Raw genomic sequence first — 18,379 nt, forward strand, 5'->3', positions numbered from 1 at the left:
GGATCTAGAAGTACAGGTGCATGGTTCCCTCAAAGTGGTGTCACAGCGAGATAGGATGGTCAAGAGGGCTTTCGATACCTTGACCTTCATAATTTAGGGTACTCTTTACCTCACTCCCCAGATAGTAGCATTTTGTAGGTGATACTGTCCTGGAGGCTCAACAACTTTGGAACAAGTTAGCACAATCGCAATAGACAGTAGGGGTTCTTCCTTATAACTAATTACCTTTTACCACTAAATAACTCTTTCTAAGGCGGTTAACTTTGGTTTCTCAAAGGGGAGTCCTGTTATTCACATTTCCTCTTTCTTACTATTTCCAATGCCAACTCATGTTCCCTGTATAACTCTTCCATTTTATCAGTTCCGTACTTCCCTGATGTTCTTTGAACAATCCTTCCCATCTTTGGCTGCCTATCTGGGGATGAGACAATAAAAAGACCAAGTTAAGTAATTAAGTGCGTTTATTGGCCAAGTATTCATATACAAGGAATTTGCCTTGGTGCTCCGCCCACAAGTAACAACATGACATACAGAGACAGTTACGAATGACTCAGAAAACACTAAACATTAATAATAATAAAACATTAATGATAAAACACCATTGATCAAGCATGTGAACCAACACAATACCAGATCAAAGGGAGGCTACAGATTTTTGGCTGTTGAGTAGAGCAACTACTCGTGGATAAAAACAGTTTTTATGTCTGGCTGTGGCAGCTTTGACAATCCGGAGTCGCCTTCCAGAGGGAAGTGATTCAAAGAGTTTGTGGCCAGGGTGAGAGGGGTCAGACATGATCTTGCCCGCTCGCTTCCTGGCCCTTGCAGTGTACAGTTCATCAATGGAGGGAAGGTTGCAGCCAATAACCTTCTCTGCTGATCGGACGATTCGCTGCAGCCTCCGGGTGTCGTGCTTGGTGGCTGAGCCAAACCAGACCATGATGGAGAAGGTGAGGACAGACTCTACGATGGCCGTGTAGAATTGGACCATCAACAAGTTAGTACAATAGCTCCTTTCCCCAACTCCAGTACTAAGTTCATTCCCTCGTTCCCTAGTGCCAGTTTAGTTCTCTTTAGTTCTTATCCTTTTTAACACCAGCTACTATGTTTCTCTTTTCATATTCATATTCCTTCCTTTGGTGAAGTTTCTCAATCCCAATCAGCTACTTTGTGCCTCTCTTCCTGGGATTCGAAAGGGGCAGCGTTCTTTCTTGTTCTTATAATTGATCATTCTTTTCTTTGGGCCGTGTGAGGATAACCTCAGATTTCATCTTTTTACTTTGTACTAGCTGGCAGATCAGGGATATCGGAATGGATTTGGCTGCCAGAATGTCCCTGCCCCCTGATTCTCTGGCCAGTGTTCCCCTCCTCTATCTTCAGGGTCCCAAGTGCCCCTATAACCTACAGGATCCACTGACTTCCTAAACCCCGTGGCCCTCTTCTTTGACCCCTTCCTCCTTTATGTTCCCTCATAGGGCAAGATCTGCTCCAATATCCCGTTTCTCCACAAACATAGCATTGGTCAGGTCTAACGGCTCGATAGCCACTCCAACCAAACTAAGGGAATGTCAGCTCCCGGATTGGCATGTTTCCAATGTAACCAGGAGGATCCATGCTTTAAATTCCTCATCCGCCTTCGATGTCACTTCCCGTTTCTGGATTCTTAGTACTGGTCTCTGGCAGGATTTAGCTGCTGTTGAACCAGGTTACACTGGAACGGGGACATCTGTAGCCCGGGGATAGTCTGCACCTACTGCGGGATCTAATTCTAAAGGCGGAGTAGGCAGCTTCCTACTAGGGAATCCACTCCATATCCATAATATCGGGGATTTGCTCTGATCTTATAGTTTTAGCGATATCAGGATCAGCTATTTCATAGCCCCCCCTACTGCCTCACCCTCAGAGAAACTGCTCTTTCAGCTAACGGAATCTCTATACTTTAGGAAGGATCCCTTCATTTCTCCAGTGGCCTTCTAATGAATGTTCTGATGAACCTCCCCTCTAGCTCCCTGTTCCCCCACACTATCCTCTACAAGTGAAGCAGTCGTCGGAGCTCGAGAGTCCTCTCCCGATTTCCCAGCTTTGGATTTACATTTAGTGGGTGGAGTCAAAGATACCACTGACTCCACCCGAGCGCCCTGTTCGCAAGCTGCGCAAGGTGTTTTAGAACTAAGAACATGAGAGGGCCTGAGAGGAATGCTGTGACTCTGTTCCAAAACAGTCTGCCCATCCTTTTATATATTGGGCTTCTGTCCCTTCGAGATCCACGCTAACCGCTGCGCTCTTACTAAATTTAATTTTAGTCGGCACCTCCCCTTTAAGAGCCATCGTAGTCATTTCCCCTTTGAAAGTCGATGCCCCCTCCTGCTCCTGCTGCTGACTTCCACTATCTTTCTCTCCCTCTTCCGAAATACCTAGAGAAGGACCAGTTCATTCTTATCCCTAACTTTGATGCTGCCATTCTCAAAGCTGCAAGCAGAACGTCTTCTTGAGTTACCTTCCTTTCGACATTTTCCATAATTCAATAAGTTTATTCCCCTCTTCACTGCCCCCATATCGCCTAATTGAATTTTTTTTAATTCAATTTCAATTTTATTTTTAATGGTTTATTATTTATTTATTTATTTATTTATTTATTTATTAATGATTTTTTTTATGATACTGCCTGTAAGGGAAATTCATTTTGTTGTCTCAAATTGAAACAATGACAATAAATTTGAATACAATACAATACAATACAATAATTGTCTCGATGTAGGTTATTCCTATTACAGACTTTAACTCCCCTATCGGGCAAAGTTCATTTCCTAAAACTTTATTTAATTTCCCCGACAATTTCCTTAATCTCTCTGCTTCCTGAGGAATTTTCTCGCAAATTATTCTCAACGGGCTTTCAGGAATGTTTGATCGGTCCTTCTCTAGAATATTTCCCATCCGTCTACACAGATGGACACAAACAGATAAGTGGCACCATTCAGCAGCTTGTCCCAGTTCTGCTAAAGCACACTTAACTTGACCAAAATGGCCTAGCAGCACACAAGCATTTACTCAATGTTAATGTGCTGGCTGCCCCAATTGAGCCAGGATTAACAGACTCACTCACTCAGGACTTTGGCATTGAAGCGCAGAGAATGGGTGGTGAATCTGTGGAATTCTTTGCCACAGAGCAGATATAAAGAGATTGAATTGAATAGAATGGAATAAATGTTATTAGCAAGAGTGTACACATACAAGGAACTTGCCTTGGTGCTCCGCTCGCAAGTAACAACACGACATACAGTGGACAATTAAAAATAAAACATTATAATTTAAACATGTGAAGAGTGAAATAAAATACCAGAGCAAAATTAGGCTACAGATTTTTTGTTGTTGAGTAGAGCAACTACTCGTGGATAAAAACTGTTTTTATGTCTGGCTGTGGCAGCTTTGACAGTCCGGAGTCGCCTTCCAGAGGGAAGTGATTCAAAGAGTTTGTGGCCAGGGTGAGTGGGGTCAGAGATGATCTTGCCCGCTCGCTTCCTGGCCCTTGCAGTGTACAGTTCATCAATGGAGGGAAGGTTGCAGCCAATAACCTTCTCTGCTGATCGGACGATTCGCTGCAGCCTCCAGTTGTCGTGCTTGGTGGCTGAGCCAAACCAGACCATGATGGAGAAGGTGAGGACAGACTCTACGATGGCCGTGTAGAATTGGACCATCATTGCATGTGGCAGATTGTGCTTCCTCAGCTGCCGCAGGAAGTACATCCTCTGTTGGGACTTTTTGACTGTGGAGTCGATGGTCGCCTCCTACTTAAGGTCCTTGGAGATGATGGTTCCCAGGAACATAATAGACTCCACAGATGTGACTGTGGTGTTGTTGATGGTGAGTGGGGTGAGGGGAGGGGGAGCTCTCCTAAAGTCTACAATATATTCCACTGTCTTTAGAGCATTGAGCACCAGGCACCAGGACGCCAGCTGTGACACTTCCTGTCTGTAGACAGATTCCTCCCCATCCTGGATCAGTCCAATCAGGGTTGTGTCGTCCGCAAACTTGAGAAGCTTGACAGAGGAGTTTGTGGAGGTGCAGTCGTTGGTGTAGAGAGAGCTGATGTTTGTGTCTTTCTGACCTGCAGTAAAACTTGTTCAGGTCGTTAGTCAGCTGACGATTGTCCAAAGAGCGGGGGGGCCTTCTCCTTCTAGCTGGTCATTTCTTGCAAGCCCTTCCCAACTGAAGAAGAGAACTATCAGTCTGAGAACTATCAGGCTGAAGAAGGGTTTTTGCCCGAAACGTCGCCTATTTCCTTCGCTCCATAGATGCTGCTGCACCCGCTGAGTTTCTCCAGCACTTTTGTCTACCTTCCATTTTCCAGCATTTGCAGTTCCTTCTTAAACAATAGCTGAGAACTTGCTCCTCAACTTCTCAGAGAACCTTTCCTTGACAGCTCTGATTCCTCTTCTCAGCTTGTACTTGGCCTGCCTGTAGTCTGCATCCCCGTTCCTGTAGGCCTCCTCTTTAGACTGTCGAAACTGTCTGAGTTCTGCAGTGAACCAGGGCTTGTTGTTGTTGAACCAGGTCCGGGTCCTAGTTGGAATGTAACTGTTCTCACAAAAGCTGACATATGATGATACAGTGTCTGTATGGTCATCGAGGCTTGTGGTTGCTTCCATGAACACATTCCAATCCGTGCAGTCAAAGCAGGACTGTAGGTTCTCAATGCCCTCCCTCGCTTGTCCACCTGTTCACCTGAGCGATATGCGTTCATGTTTGCTGTATAACAGTGATCGAGTGTTCTCTCCCCTCTGGTGGGGCAGGTAACATGATGCCTGTATTTTGTAAGGTCCCGGCTGAGGTTAGCCTTGTTAAAGTCCCCCAAAACAATGACCATGGAGTCTGGGAAGTCACTCTCTACCCTCATTACCTGGTTAGCGAGTTGCGTTTGTGCCTCACGTACGCAGGCTTGGGGAGGAATGTAAACTCCAGCGAGAATAAAGGAGTTAAATTCCCTCGGAGAATAGAAGGGTTTGCAGTTTATAACAAAAGATTCCAGATTAGGAGACCAGAAGTTAGACAGTAGAGCCAAGTGCTGGAGTAACTCAGCGGGACAGGCAGCATCTCTGGAGACCCAAGTGCTGGAGTAACTCAGCGGGACCGGCAGCATCTCTGGAGAGAAGGAATGGGCGACATTTCAGGTCAAGACCCTTCTTCAGGCTGATTAGATTCTGAAGAAGGGTCTCGACCCGAAACGCTGCCCATTCTTTATCTCTAGAGACGCTGCCTCACCCGCTGAGTTACTCCAGCATTCAGTGTCTTCCATCGATTTAAACCAGCATCTGCAGCTCTTTCTTACACAGAGAAGTTATACAGTACCGTGATGTCGCTGCACCAGCCCAGGTCAGAAGAGAAGCATATCCCACCGCCCCTTGATTCTTGATTAGTACGGGTGTCGGGTTATGGGGAGAAGGCAGGAGAATGGGGTTGAGAGGGAGAGATAGACCAGCCATGGTTGAATGGCAGATTAGACTTGATGGGCTGAATGGTCTAATTCAGCTCCTATCACTTATGATCTTATGGGAAGTGAGGAGGGTGGTTGGCGGCAATCCACAGGAGGTTTTTGTGTGTATCAGGGGGTATGGAGAGAAGGCAGGTACGGGATACTGAGTTGGATGATCAGCTATGATCATATTGAATGGCGGTGCTGGCTCGAAGGGCCGAATGGCCTACTCCTGCACCTATTGTCTATTGTCTATAGACACAAAAAGCTGGAGTTACTCAGCGGGACAGGCAGCATATCTGGAGAAAAGGAATGGGTGACTAGAGTCTAAAGAACGTGACCCGTTCCTTCTCCACAGATGCTGCCTGACCCGCTGAGTTACTCCAGCACTCTGTGAAACGTCACCTATCCATGTTCTCCACAGATGCTGCCTGACCCGCTGAGTTACTCCAGCACTCTGTGAAACGTCACCTATCCATGTTCTCCACAGATGCTGCCTGACCCGCTGAGTTACTCTTGTCTGTCTCTGCCAGATAGTCCTTACGTTGTGTCTATCGTGGTACTAATGGGTGGCGGTGCATGGCGTTGTATGTTCCAGGTGCCCCAGGATGAGTGGGGAGGATATCCCCTGGGAGGCAAGGATGAGGAGATCCCGTGTCGAAGGATGAGGAGCGGCAGCTACATTAAAGCCATGGGAGACGATGAGAGCGGGGAGTCGGACACGAGCCCCAAAGACTCACCGAAGGCCACCAGTCTCCACGAAACCCTGATCAAGGCCGCTGCCGCACACCAAATGGACAATCAGAAGTAAGTGGTCTACATCTCTGTCCTGCCCCTGCTCCAGCTGACCATTGAGGGCAACAGACAATAGATGCAGGAGTAGGCCGTTCGGCCCTACGAGCCAGCACCGCCATTCAATGTGATCACGGCTGATCATCCACAATCACTACCCCGTTCCTGCCTTCTCCCCATATCCCCTGACTCCGCTATCTTTAAGAGCCCTATCTAACTCTCTCTTGAAAGTAAATAGAGAACCGGCCTCCACCACCATCTGAGGCAGAGAATTCCACAGACTCACAACTTTCTGTGTGAAAAAGTGTTTCCTAATCTCCATTCGAAATGCCTTACCCCTTATTCTTAAACTGGCCCCTGGTTCTGGACTCCCCCAACATCGGGAACATGTTTCCTGCCTCTAGCGTGTCCAAACCCTTAACAATCTTATATGTTTCAATGAGATCCCCTCTCATCCTAAACTCCAGAGTGTACAAGTCCAGCCGCTCCATTTTCTCAGGATATGACAGTCCCTCCATCCCGGGAATTAATCTTGTAAACCTACGCTGCACTCCCTCAATAACAAGAATGTCCTTCCTCAAATTGGGGGACAAAAAACTGCACACAATACTCCAGGTGTGGTCTCACTAGGGCCTTGTACAACTGCAGAAGGACCTCTGAAGAAGGGTTTCGGCCCGAAACGTTGCCTATTTCCTTCGCTCCATAGATGCTGCTGCACCCGCTGAGTTTCTCCAGCTTTTCTGTGTAACCTGCAGAAGGACCTCTTTGCTTCTCTACTCGACTCCTCTTGTTATAATGGCCAGCATGCTAGTCGCTTTCTTCACTGCCTGCTGTACCTACCTGCATGCTTACTTTCATAGACTGATGTACAAGGACCCCCAGATCCCATTTGTACTTCCCCTTTTCCCAACTTTAATGTTATGTCCTCTAGTATGCAACATTTCCATCCTGCGATAAAGATTCTGGCTGTCTACCCTATCTATTTTATATAGTTTAGTTTCGAGATATATAATGGAAACAGGCCCTTCGGCCCACTAAGTCCGTGCCGAACTGTCTCCCCTTAACCTCTGGTGTTCCTGGAGAAAACAATCCCAGTCTGTCCAGTCTCTCCCTGTAGCTGTAACCCTGTAATCCCAGCATCATTCTGGTGAACCTCCTCTGCACCGTCTCCATAGCCCCCACATGCTTCCTGTAATGGAGGCGGCCAGAACTACATGCATTACTCCTCATGCGGCCTGACCAACGTCCTAGAGAGCTGCATCATTACTTCCTGACTCTCCATTGCAATGCCGCTAGCATAGAATACGCCTTCTTTACCACCCTATCTATTTGTGTTGCCACCTTTAGGGAGCCATGGTCTCCAAGATCCCTCCGCACATCAATACTGTTCAGGGTCGTGCTGAGGGGTGACCCTTAGACTATCTTTAATCGGACTTTACTGGCTTTATCTTGCACTAAACGTTATTTCCTGTACATATATCATATCTATATATGTCTATATATATACACAGACTCTGTGTACAAGAAGGCACAGCAACGCCTGTTCCTGCTGAGGAAACTCAGGAGCTTTGATGTCTGACACGACATTTTAACAGGTGTCTATAAATCACATAGAATCTGTACTCACCTTTAACATCACATCCTGGTTCACCCTCACCTTTGTCAAAGACAAATCAAAGCTTTCCCGGATCATCTATCAGGCAAGCAAAATAACTGGCAAAACTCAAAATCAATTATCAGTACTCCACACCCAGGCAGTTAAAAGGAAAGCCAACCTCATTACACAGGATCCCACCCACCCCCTGCACAAGTCTTTCCAACTTCTGCCATCAGGCCGCCGATATAAAGTCCCCCTATCCAAGAAAAACATCCACAAAAACTCATTCATACCCATTGCCATAAACAGCTTAAATAAACAATGAACAATGGACAAATTAACCCTGACGCATTGTCACTTTACACGTATCCACAACTTTTATCTTGTCTATTTTTACAGTTTTTAATCTTTATATTTGCTTTTAAGATCGATACACACTGTGTGTGCTCGCAGAAATCTGTGTGGTATGACTGCTTATCAGTACATTGTCCTGTCTGTATGTTGAGCCACGTCAAAGAAGATTTTCTGTTACGACAGTCAATAAAGTTTCTAAATCTGAATCTGAATCTGAATTAGGCCATTAGGCCATGTCATGGCTCGAAGGGCCGAATGGCCTACTCCTGCACCTATTGTCTATTGTCATGCAACATGTATCTGTACACTGTGGACGGCTTGATTGTAATCATGTATTGTCTTTCCGCTGACTGGATAGCGCGCAACAAAAGCTTTTCACTGTACCTCGCTACACGTGACAATAAACTACACTGTACACTGTAACTGTATACCCTTTTCTTATATTCAACCTCCCAAAATGCCACACCTCACACTTGCTCTGGTTAAACTCCATCTGCCATTCCTCTGCCCATTTCCACAGCTGATCTGTATCCCTCTGTATCTTCGGACACCTTTCCTCACAGACTGCAACTCCTCCAGTTTTGATGTCGTCAGCAAACCTACTCACCGACTCATCTACACTTGCGTCTAGATCATTTATACATGTCTCAAGCGGCACAGATCCCCGCACAGATCCCCGCACAGGTCCCCGCACAGATCCCCGCACAAATCCCCGCACAGATCCCCGCACAAATCCCCGCACAGGTCCCCGCACAGATCCCCGCACAGATCCCCGCACAGATCCCCGCACAGATCCCCGCACAGATCCCCGCACAGATCCCCGCACAGATCCCCGCACAGATCCCCGCACAGATCCCCGCACAGATCCCCGCACAGATCCCCGCACAGATCCCCGCACAGATCCCCGCACAGATCCCCGCACAGATCACACAGTCCCCGCACAGATCCCCACACAGATCCCCGCACAGATCCCCGCACAGATCCCCGCACAGATCCCACAGATCCCCGCACAGATCCCACAGGTCCCCGCACAGGCACAGATCCCCGCACAGATCCCCGCACAGATCCCCGCACAGATCCCCCACAGATCCCCGCACAGATCCCACAGGTCCCCGCACAGATCCCCGCACAGATCCCCCCGCACAGGCCCCGCACAGATCCCCGCACAGATCCCCGCACAGATCCCCGCACAGATCCCCGCACAGGTCCCCGCACAGGTCCCCGCACAGATCCCCGCACAGATCCCCCGCACAGATCCCCGCACAGATCCCCGCACAGATCCCCGCACAGATCCCCGCACAGATCCCCGCACAGGTCCCCGCACAGATCCCCGCACAGGTCCCCGCACAGATCCCCGCACAGATCCCCGCACAGGTCCCCGCACAGATCCCCGCACAGATCCCCGCACAGGTCCCCCGCACAGATCCCCGCACAGGTCCCCGCACAGATCCCCGCACAGATCCCCGCACAGATCCCCGCACAGATCCCCGCACAGATCCCCGCACAGATCCCCGCACAGGTCCCCGCACAGGTCCCCGCACAGATCCCCGCACGCACAGGTCCCACAGATCCCCGCACAGATCCCCCGCACAGTCCCCCACAGATCCCCGCACAGATCCCCGCACAGATCCCCCCGCACAGGTCCCCGCACAGATCCCCGCACAGATCCCCGCACAGGTCCCACAGATCCCCGCACAGATCCCCGCACAGTCCCCGCACAGGTCCCCGCACAGATCCCCGCACAGGTCCCCGCACAGGTCCCCGCACAGATCCCCCGCACAGGTCCCCGCACAGGTCCCCCCGCACAGATCCCGCACAGGTCCCCGCACAGGTCCCCACACAGTCCCCGCACAGATCCCCGCACAGGTCCCCGCACAGATCCCCGCACAGGTCCCCGCACAGATCCCCGCACAGATCCCCACACAGGTCCCACAGATCCCCGCACAGATCCCCCACAGGTCCCCGCACAGGTCCCCGCACAGATCCCCGCACAGATCCCCGCACAGGTCCCACAGATCCCCGCACAGGTCCCCGCACAGGTCCCACAGATCCCCCCGCACAGTCCCCCACAGAATCCCCGCACAGATCCCCGCACAGATCCCCGCACAGATCCCCGCACAGATCCCCGCACAGGTCCCCACAGATCCAGTCCCTCGCACAGATCCCACAGATCCCCGCACAGGTCCCCGCACAGATCCCCGCACAGGTCCCCCACAGATCCCCGCACAGGTCCCCCACAGATCCCCGCACAGGTCCCCGCACAGATCCCCGCCAGGTCCCACAGATCCCCGCACAGGTCCCCGCACAGATCCCCGCACAGATCCCCCACATCCCCGCACAGATCCCCCACAGATCCCCGCACAGGTCCCCGCACAGATCCCCGCACAGGTCCCCGCACAGATCCCCGCACAGGTCCCACAGATCCCCGCACAGGTCCCCCGCACAGATCCCCCCGCACAGGTCCCCCACAGATCCCCGCACAGGTCCCCGCACAGATCCCCGCACAGGTCCCCGCACAGGTCCCCGCACAGGTCCCACAGATCCCCGCACAGATCCCACAGATCCCCGCACAGGTCCCCCCCGCACAGGTCCCCGCACATGTCCCACAGATCCCCGCACAGATCCCACAGATCCCCGCACAGGTCCCCGCACAGATCCCCGCACAGGTCCCCCACAGATCCCCGCACAGGTCCCACAGATCCCCGCACAGGTCCCCCCCGCACAGATCCCCGCACAGGTCCCCGCACAGATCCCCGTCCCCGCACAGATCCCCCGCACAGGTCCCCGCACAGATCCCCGCACAGGTCCCCGCAGATCCCCGCACAGATCCCCGCACAGATCCCCGCACAGGTCCCCGCACAGATCCCCGCACAGATCCCCGCACAGATCCCCGCACAGATCCCCGCACAGATCCCCGCACAGGTCCCGCACAGATCCCCGCACATCCCCACAGGTCCCCGCAGGTCCCACAGGTCCCCGCACAGGTCCCCGCACAGATCCCCGCACAGTCCCCGCACAGGTCCCCCACAGTCCCCCGCACAGGTCCCGCACAGATCCCCGCAGGTCCCCGCACAGATCCCCGCACAGATCCCCGCACAGGTCCCCGCACAGATCCCCGCACAGGTCCCAGCACAGATCCCCGCACAGATCCCCGCACAGATCCCCGCACAGATCCCCCACGATCCCGCACAGGTCCCCCCGTCCCACAGATCCCCGCACAGATCCCCGCACAGGTCCCCCGCACAGGTCCCCGCCAGGCACAGATCCCCCGCACAGATCCCCGCACAGGTCCCCGCACAGGTCCCCGCACAGGTCCCCGCACAGATCCCCGCACAGGTCCCACAGATCCCCCGCACAGGTCCCCGCACAGATCCCCGCACAGATCCCCCACAGGTCCCCACAGATCCCCGCACAGATCCCCGCACAGGTCCCCGCACAGGTCCCCGCACAGATCCCCGCACAGGTCCCCAGGTCCCCGCACAGATCCCCGCACAGGTCCCACAGATCCCCGCACAGATCCCCGCACAGATCCCCGCACAGATCCCCGCACAGGTCCCCGCACAGATCCCCCAGATCCCCACAGATCCCCGCACAGAGGTCCCCGCACAGATCCCCGCACAGATCCCACAGGTCCCCGCACAGGTCCCCGCACAGGTCCCCCGCACAGGTCCCCCACATCCCCGCACAGGTCCCCGCACAGATCCCCCACAGATCCCCGCACAGGTCCCCGCACAGATCCCCGCACAGATCCCCCGCACAGGTCCCCGCACAGATCCCCGCACAGGTCCCCCGCACAGGTCCCCCCACAGGTCCCCGCACAGGTCCCCGCACAGGTCCCCGCACAGGTCCCCGCACAGGTCCCCGCACAGATCCCCGCACAGGTCCCCGCACAGATCCCCGCACAGTCCCCCCACAGATCCCCGCACAGGTCCCCGCACAGGTCCCCGCACACAGGTCCCCGCACAGGTCCCCGCACAGGTCCCCGCACAGATCCCCGCACAGGTCCCCCACAGATCCCCCCACACAGGTCCCCGCACAGATCCCCCGCACAGATCCCCGCACAGATCCCCGCACAGGTCCCAGCACAGTTCCCCGCACACAGGTCCCCGCACAGGTCCCCGCACAGATCCCCGCACAGATCCCCGCACAGATCCCGCACAGATCCCACAGATCCCCGCACAGATCCCACAGGTCCCCGCACAGATCCCCGCACAGATCCCCACACACAGATCCCCACACAGATCCCCCCGCACCGATCCCCGCACAGATCCCCGCACAGATCCCCGCACAGATCCCCACACAGATCCTCCCCGCACAGATCCCCGCACAGATCCCCGCACAGATCCCCGCACAGATCCCCGCACAGATCCCCGCACAGTTCCCCCAGATCCCCGCACAGATCCCCGCACAGTCCCCGCACAGATCCCCGCACAGATCCCACAGATCCCCGCACAGATCCCCCCAGATCCCACAGATCCCCGCACAGATCCCCGCACAGATCCCCGCACAGATCCCCACAGTCCCCGCACACAGATCCCCGCACAGATCCCCGCACAGATCCCCGCACAGATCCCGCACAGATCCCCCAGATCCCCACACAGATCCCCAGATCCACAGATCCCCGCACAGATCCCCGCACAGATCCCCACACAGATCCCCGCACAGATCCCCGCACAGATCCCCACACAGATCCCCGCACAGATCCCCGCACAGATCCCCACACAGATCCCCCACAGATCCCCGCACAGATCCCCACACAGATCCCACAGATCCCCGCACAGATCCCCACACAGATCCCCACACAGATCCCCGCACAGATCCCCGCACAGATCCCACACAGATCCCCACAGATCCCCGCACAGATCCCCACACAGATCCCCGCACAGATCCCCGCACAGATCCCCCCCCGCACAGATCCCCGCACAGATCCCCCACAGATCCCGCACAGATCCCCGCACAGGTCCCACACAGATCCCCGCACAGATCCCCGCACAGATCCCCGCACATCAGTCCCCGCACAGATCCCACACAGAGCCCCCCGCACAGATCCCCGCACAGATCCCCGCACAGATCCCCCGCACAGATCCCCGCACAGGTCCCCGCACAGATCCCCGCACAGATCCCACAGATCCCCGCACAGATCCCCGCACAGGTCCCCGCACAGGTCCCCGCACAGGTCCCCGCACAGATCCCCGCACAGATCCCCAGATCCCCCGCACAGATCCCCGCACAGGTCCCCGCACAGGTCCCCGCACAGGTCCCCGCACAGATCCCCCGCACAGGTCCCCGCACAGATCCCCGCACAGGTCCCCCGCACAGGTCCCACACAGATCCCCGCACAGATCCCCGCACAGATCCCCGCACAGGTCCCCGCACAGATCCCCGCACAGGTCCCCGCACAGATCCCCGCACAGATCCCCGCACAGATCCCCCACAGGTCCCCGCACAGATCCCCGCACAGATCCCCCGCACAGGTCCCCGCACAGATCCCCGCACAGATCCCCGCACAGGTCCCCGCACAGGTCCCCGCACAGGTCCCCGCACAGGTCCCCGCACAGGTCCCCGCACAGATCCCCGCCACAGGTCCCCGCACAGGTCCCCACAGGTCCCCGCACAGATCCCCGCACAGGTCCCCGCACAGATCCCCGCACCGCACAGATCCCACAGGTCCCCGCACAGATCCCCGCACAGATCCCCGCACAGATCCCCCCAGATCCCCACAGATCCCCGACAGATCCCCGCACAGATCCCCGCACAGATCCCCGCACAGATCCCCGCACAGATCCCCGCACAGATCCCCGCACAGATCCCCGCACAGATCCCCGCACAGATCCCCGCACAGATCCCGCACAGATCCCCGCACAGGTCCCCGCACAGGTCCCCCGCACAGTCCCCGCACAGATCCCCGCACAGATCCCCCACAGGTCCCCGCACAGGTCCCCGCACAGATCCCCGCACAGATCCCACAGATCCCCGCACAGATCCCCGCACAGATCGCACAGATCCCCGCACAGATCCCCGCACAGATCCCCGCACAGATCCCCGCACAGATCCCCACACAGTTCCCCGCACAGGTCCCACAGATCCCCGCACAGATCCCCGCACAGGTCCCACAGATCCCCGCACAGATCCCCGCACAGATCCCCGCACAGATCCCCGCACAGGTCCCACAGATCCCACAGATCCCACAGATCCCCGCACAGATCCCCCACAGGTCCCCGCACAGGTCCCCGCACAGGTCCCCGCACAGATCCCCGCACAGATCATAGACATAGAAACATAGAAATTAGGTGCAGGAGTAGAGGCCATTCGGCCCTTCGAGCCTGCACCGCCATTCAATATGATGGCTGATCATCCAACTCAGTGTCCCGTACCTGCCTTCTCTCCATACCCCCTGATCCCCTTAGCCACAAGGGCCACATCTAACCCCCTCTTAAATATAGCCAATGAACTGGCCTCAACTACCCTCTGTGGCCGAGAGTTCCAGAGATTCACCACTCTCTGTGTGAAAAAAGTTCTTCTCATCTCGGTTTTAAAAGATTTCCCCCTTATCCTTAAGCTGTGACCCCTTGTCCCTGGACTTCCCCAACATCGGGAACAATCTTCCTGCATCTAGCCTGTCCAACCCCTTAAGAATTTTGTAAGTTTCTATAAGATCCCCCCTCAATCTTCTAAATTCTAGAGAGTACAAACCGAGTGTATCCAATCTTTCTTCATAAGACAGTCTTGACATCCCAGGAATCAGTCTGGTGAACCGTCTCTGCACTCCCTCTATGGCAATAATGTCCTTCCTCAGATTTGGAGACCAAAACTGTACGCAATACTCCAGGTGTGGTCTCACCAAGACCCTGTACAACTGCAGTAGAACCTCCCTGCTCCTAGACTCAAATCCTTTTGCAATGAAAGCCAACATACCATTCGCTTTCTTCACTGCCTGCTGCACCTGCATGCCTACTTTCAATGACTGGTGTACCATGACACCCAGGTCTCGCTGCATCTCCCCCTCCCCGCACAGGTCCCCGCACAGATCCCCGCACAGATCCCCGCACAGGTCCCCGCACAGATCCCCGTGGAACTCCACTGGTCACAGACCAACAGCCAGAAAATCCACCTTTCACCACAACCCACTATCAGTCCCAAATCCATGCGACCATGTCATGGTGAATCCCGTATATCTGAACCTTCTGGATCAGCCCACCATGACGGACTTGGAGAGGAGTTTCATGGTGGTGGTATTACTGCGGGAGGTATATGATGGTGGTTGGATTACATTTCCACATTGATCATGGTAACATCAGTGATGAATGTAGAGTCATAGAGGCGCACAGCACTGGGATAGGTCCCTTGACCACACCGTACGATGCCCACCAACATGCCCCATCTAAACCATGCCCACCAACATGCCCCATCTAAACCATGCCCCATCTAAACCATGCCCACCAACATGCCCCATCTAAACCATGCCCACCAACATGCCCCATCTAAACCATGCCCACCAACATGCCCCATCTAAACCATGCCCACCAACATGCCCCATCTAAACCGTGCCCACCAACATGCCCCATCTAAACCGTGCCCACCAACATGCCCCATCTAAACCATGCCCACCAACATGCCCCATCTAAACCGTGCCCACCAACATGCCCCATCTAAACCATGCCCACCAACATGCCCCATCTAAACCGTGCCCACCAACATGCCCCATCTAAATCATGCCCACCAACATGCCCCATCTAAACCGTGCCCACCAACATGCCCCATCTAAACCATGCCCACCAACATGCCCCATCTTAACTAGTCACATTTGCCTACATTTGGCCCATATCCCTCTCAACTTTTCCTAACTATGTACCTTTTCAAGTATCTTTTTTAGTCCCTGCCTCAACCACCTCCTCAGACTGTGCGTTCCATACACTAACCAGCCCCTGTGTGAAAATGTTGCTGCCTTACAGCTCTTTCAGCGCCAGAAACCCGGGTTTGATCCTGACCACGGGTGCTGTCTGTACGGAGTTTGTATGTTCACCCCGTGATCTGCGTGGGTTTTCTCCGAGTGCTCCAGTTTCCTCCCACATTCCAAAGACGTGCATGTTGGTAGGTTCATTGGCTTGGCATAATTGTAAATTGTCCCTAGTGTGGAAAGTGTTAATGTGCAGGGATCGCTGGTCAGTGCAGTCTCGGTGGGCCAGAAGGGCCTGTTTCCGTGTTGTATCTCTAAAGTAAACTAAATGAATGAATGAATAAGTTTATTGGCCAAGTATTCACATACAAGGAATTTGCCTTAGTGCTCTGCCCGCAAGTGACAACATGACATACAGTGACAGTTAGGAATGACACATAAAACATTAAACATTAATAACAAAACATTATTGATTAAACAAGTGAATTAAATAAAATACCAGATCAAGGGGAGGCTACAGATTTTTGGTTATTGAGTAGAGCTACTATTCATGGATAAAAACTGTTTTTATGTCTGGCTGTGGCAGCTTTGACAGTCCGGAGTCGCCTTCCAGAGGGAAGTGATTCAATAATTTTGTGGCCAGGGTGAGAGGGGTCAGAGATGATCTTGCCCGCTCGCTTCCTGGCCCTTGCAGTGTACAGTTCATCAATGGAGGGAAGGTTGCAGCCAATAACCTTCTCTGCTGATCGGACGATTCGCTGCAGCCTCCAGGTGTCGTGCTTGGTGGCTGAGCCAAACCAGACCATGATGGAGAAGGTGAGAACAGACTCTACGATGGCCGTGTAGAATTGGACCATCATTGCATGTGGCAGATTGTGTTTCCTCAGCTGCCGCAGGAAGTACATCCTCTGTTGGGCCTTTGTTGACGTTGCGCTTCTAACAAATATCATTCATTCGTTTATTCATCCATTCATTCATTCATTCCTTCTTTCCATCTGCAGCCAGAACTACCTACAGTCGGCGATCGAGGTGACCATCAACCACAGCCTGGATCCCAGCGGCAACGAGAACTCGCCCAAGTTCCGCTCGAGAAACCAGAGCTACATGCGGGCGGTCAGCACCCTGAGCCAGGCCAGCTGCATCAGTCAGGTGAGGGGGTGCTCACCCCAACCTGGAACGAGACCCTCCCTGTCCCACCCCCTCCCTGTCCCACCCCCCTCCCTGTCCCACCCCCTCCCTGTCCCACCCCCTCCCTGTCCCACCCCCCCCCCCCTGTCCCACCCCCCCCCCCTGTCCCACCCCCCCCTGTCCCCCCCCCCCCCCCCTGTCCCACCCCCCCCCTGCCCCACCCCCTCCCTGTCCCACCCCCTCCCTGTCCCACCCCCTCCCTGTCCCACCCCCACCCTGGAACGGGACCCTCCCTGTCCCACCCCCCTCCCTGTCCCAACCCCTCCCTGTCCCACCCCCTCCTTGTCCCACCCCCTCCCTGTCCCACCCCCACCCTGGAACGGGACCCTCCCTGTCCCACCCCCTCCCTGTCCCACCCCCTCCCTGTCCCAACCCCTCCCTGTCCCAACCCCTCCCTGTCCCACCCCCTCCCTGTCCCACCCCCTCCCTGTCCCACCCCCCTCCCTGTCCCACCCCCACCCTGGAACGGGACCCTCCCTGTCCCACCCCCTCCCTGTCCCACCCCCTCCCCGTGCAGAGTAACAGGATGCAGAGTAACAGAGTGCAGAGTAACAGAGTGCAGAGTAACAGGGTACAGAGTAACAGGATGCAGAGTAACAGGGTGCAGAGTAACAGAGTGCAGAGTAACAGAGTACAGAGTAAAAGGGCAGAGTAACAGGGTGCAGAGTAACAGAGTGCAGATTGCAGAGTAACAGGATGCAGAGTAACAGGGTGCAGAGTAACAGGATGCAGAGTAACAGGATGCAGAGTAACAGAGTGTAGAGTAACAGGATGCAGAGTAACAGTGCAGAGTAACAGAGTAACAGGGTGCAGAGTAACAGGGTGCAGAGTAACAGGATGCAGAGTAACAGAGTGTAGAGTAACAGGATGCAGAGTAACAGTGCAGAGTAACAGAGTGCAGATTACAGAGTAACAGGATGCAGAGTAACAGAGTACAGAGTAAGAGTGCAGATTGCAGACTAACAGGGTGCAGAGTAACAGGGTGCAGAGTAACAGGGTGCAGAGTAACAGAGCGCAGATTGCAGTGTAACAGGATGCAGAGTAACAGGGTGTAGAGTAACAGGATGCAGAGTAACAGTGTGTA

General features: G+C 54.3%; 1 protein-coding gene across 1 annotated transcript in view; it reads left to right on the forward strand.

Moving 5' to 3' along the window:
- The window catches only part of dlgap2a (discs, large (Drosophila) homolog-associated protein 2a), an 88,723-nt gene that overhangs the window by 12,314 nt on the left and 58,030 nt on the right, over window positions 1-18,379 (forward strand). The window contains exons 2-3 of the mRNA XM_055630873.1: window positions 6,066-6,274; window positions 17,109-17,256. Coding sequence (XP_055486848.1) covers window positions 6,066-6,274; window positions 17,109-17,256 — 357 coding nt within the window. The remainder of the gene's footprint in view (window positions 1-6,065; window positions 6,275-17,108; window positions 17,257-18,379) is intronic.

Source organism: Leucoraja erinacea, unplaced genomic scaffold (assembly GCF_028641065.1).
Source record: "Leucoraja erinacea ecotype New England unplaced genomic scaffold, Leri_hhj_1 Leri_55S, whole genome shotgun sequence".
Classification (NCBI taxonomy): Eukaryota; Metazoa; Chordata; class Chondrichthyes; order Rajiformes; family Rajidae; genus Leucoraja; species Leucoraja erinaceus.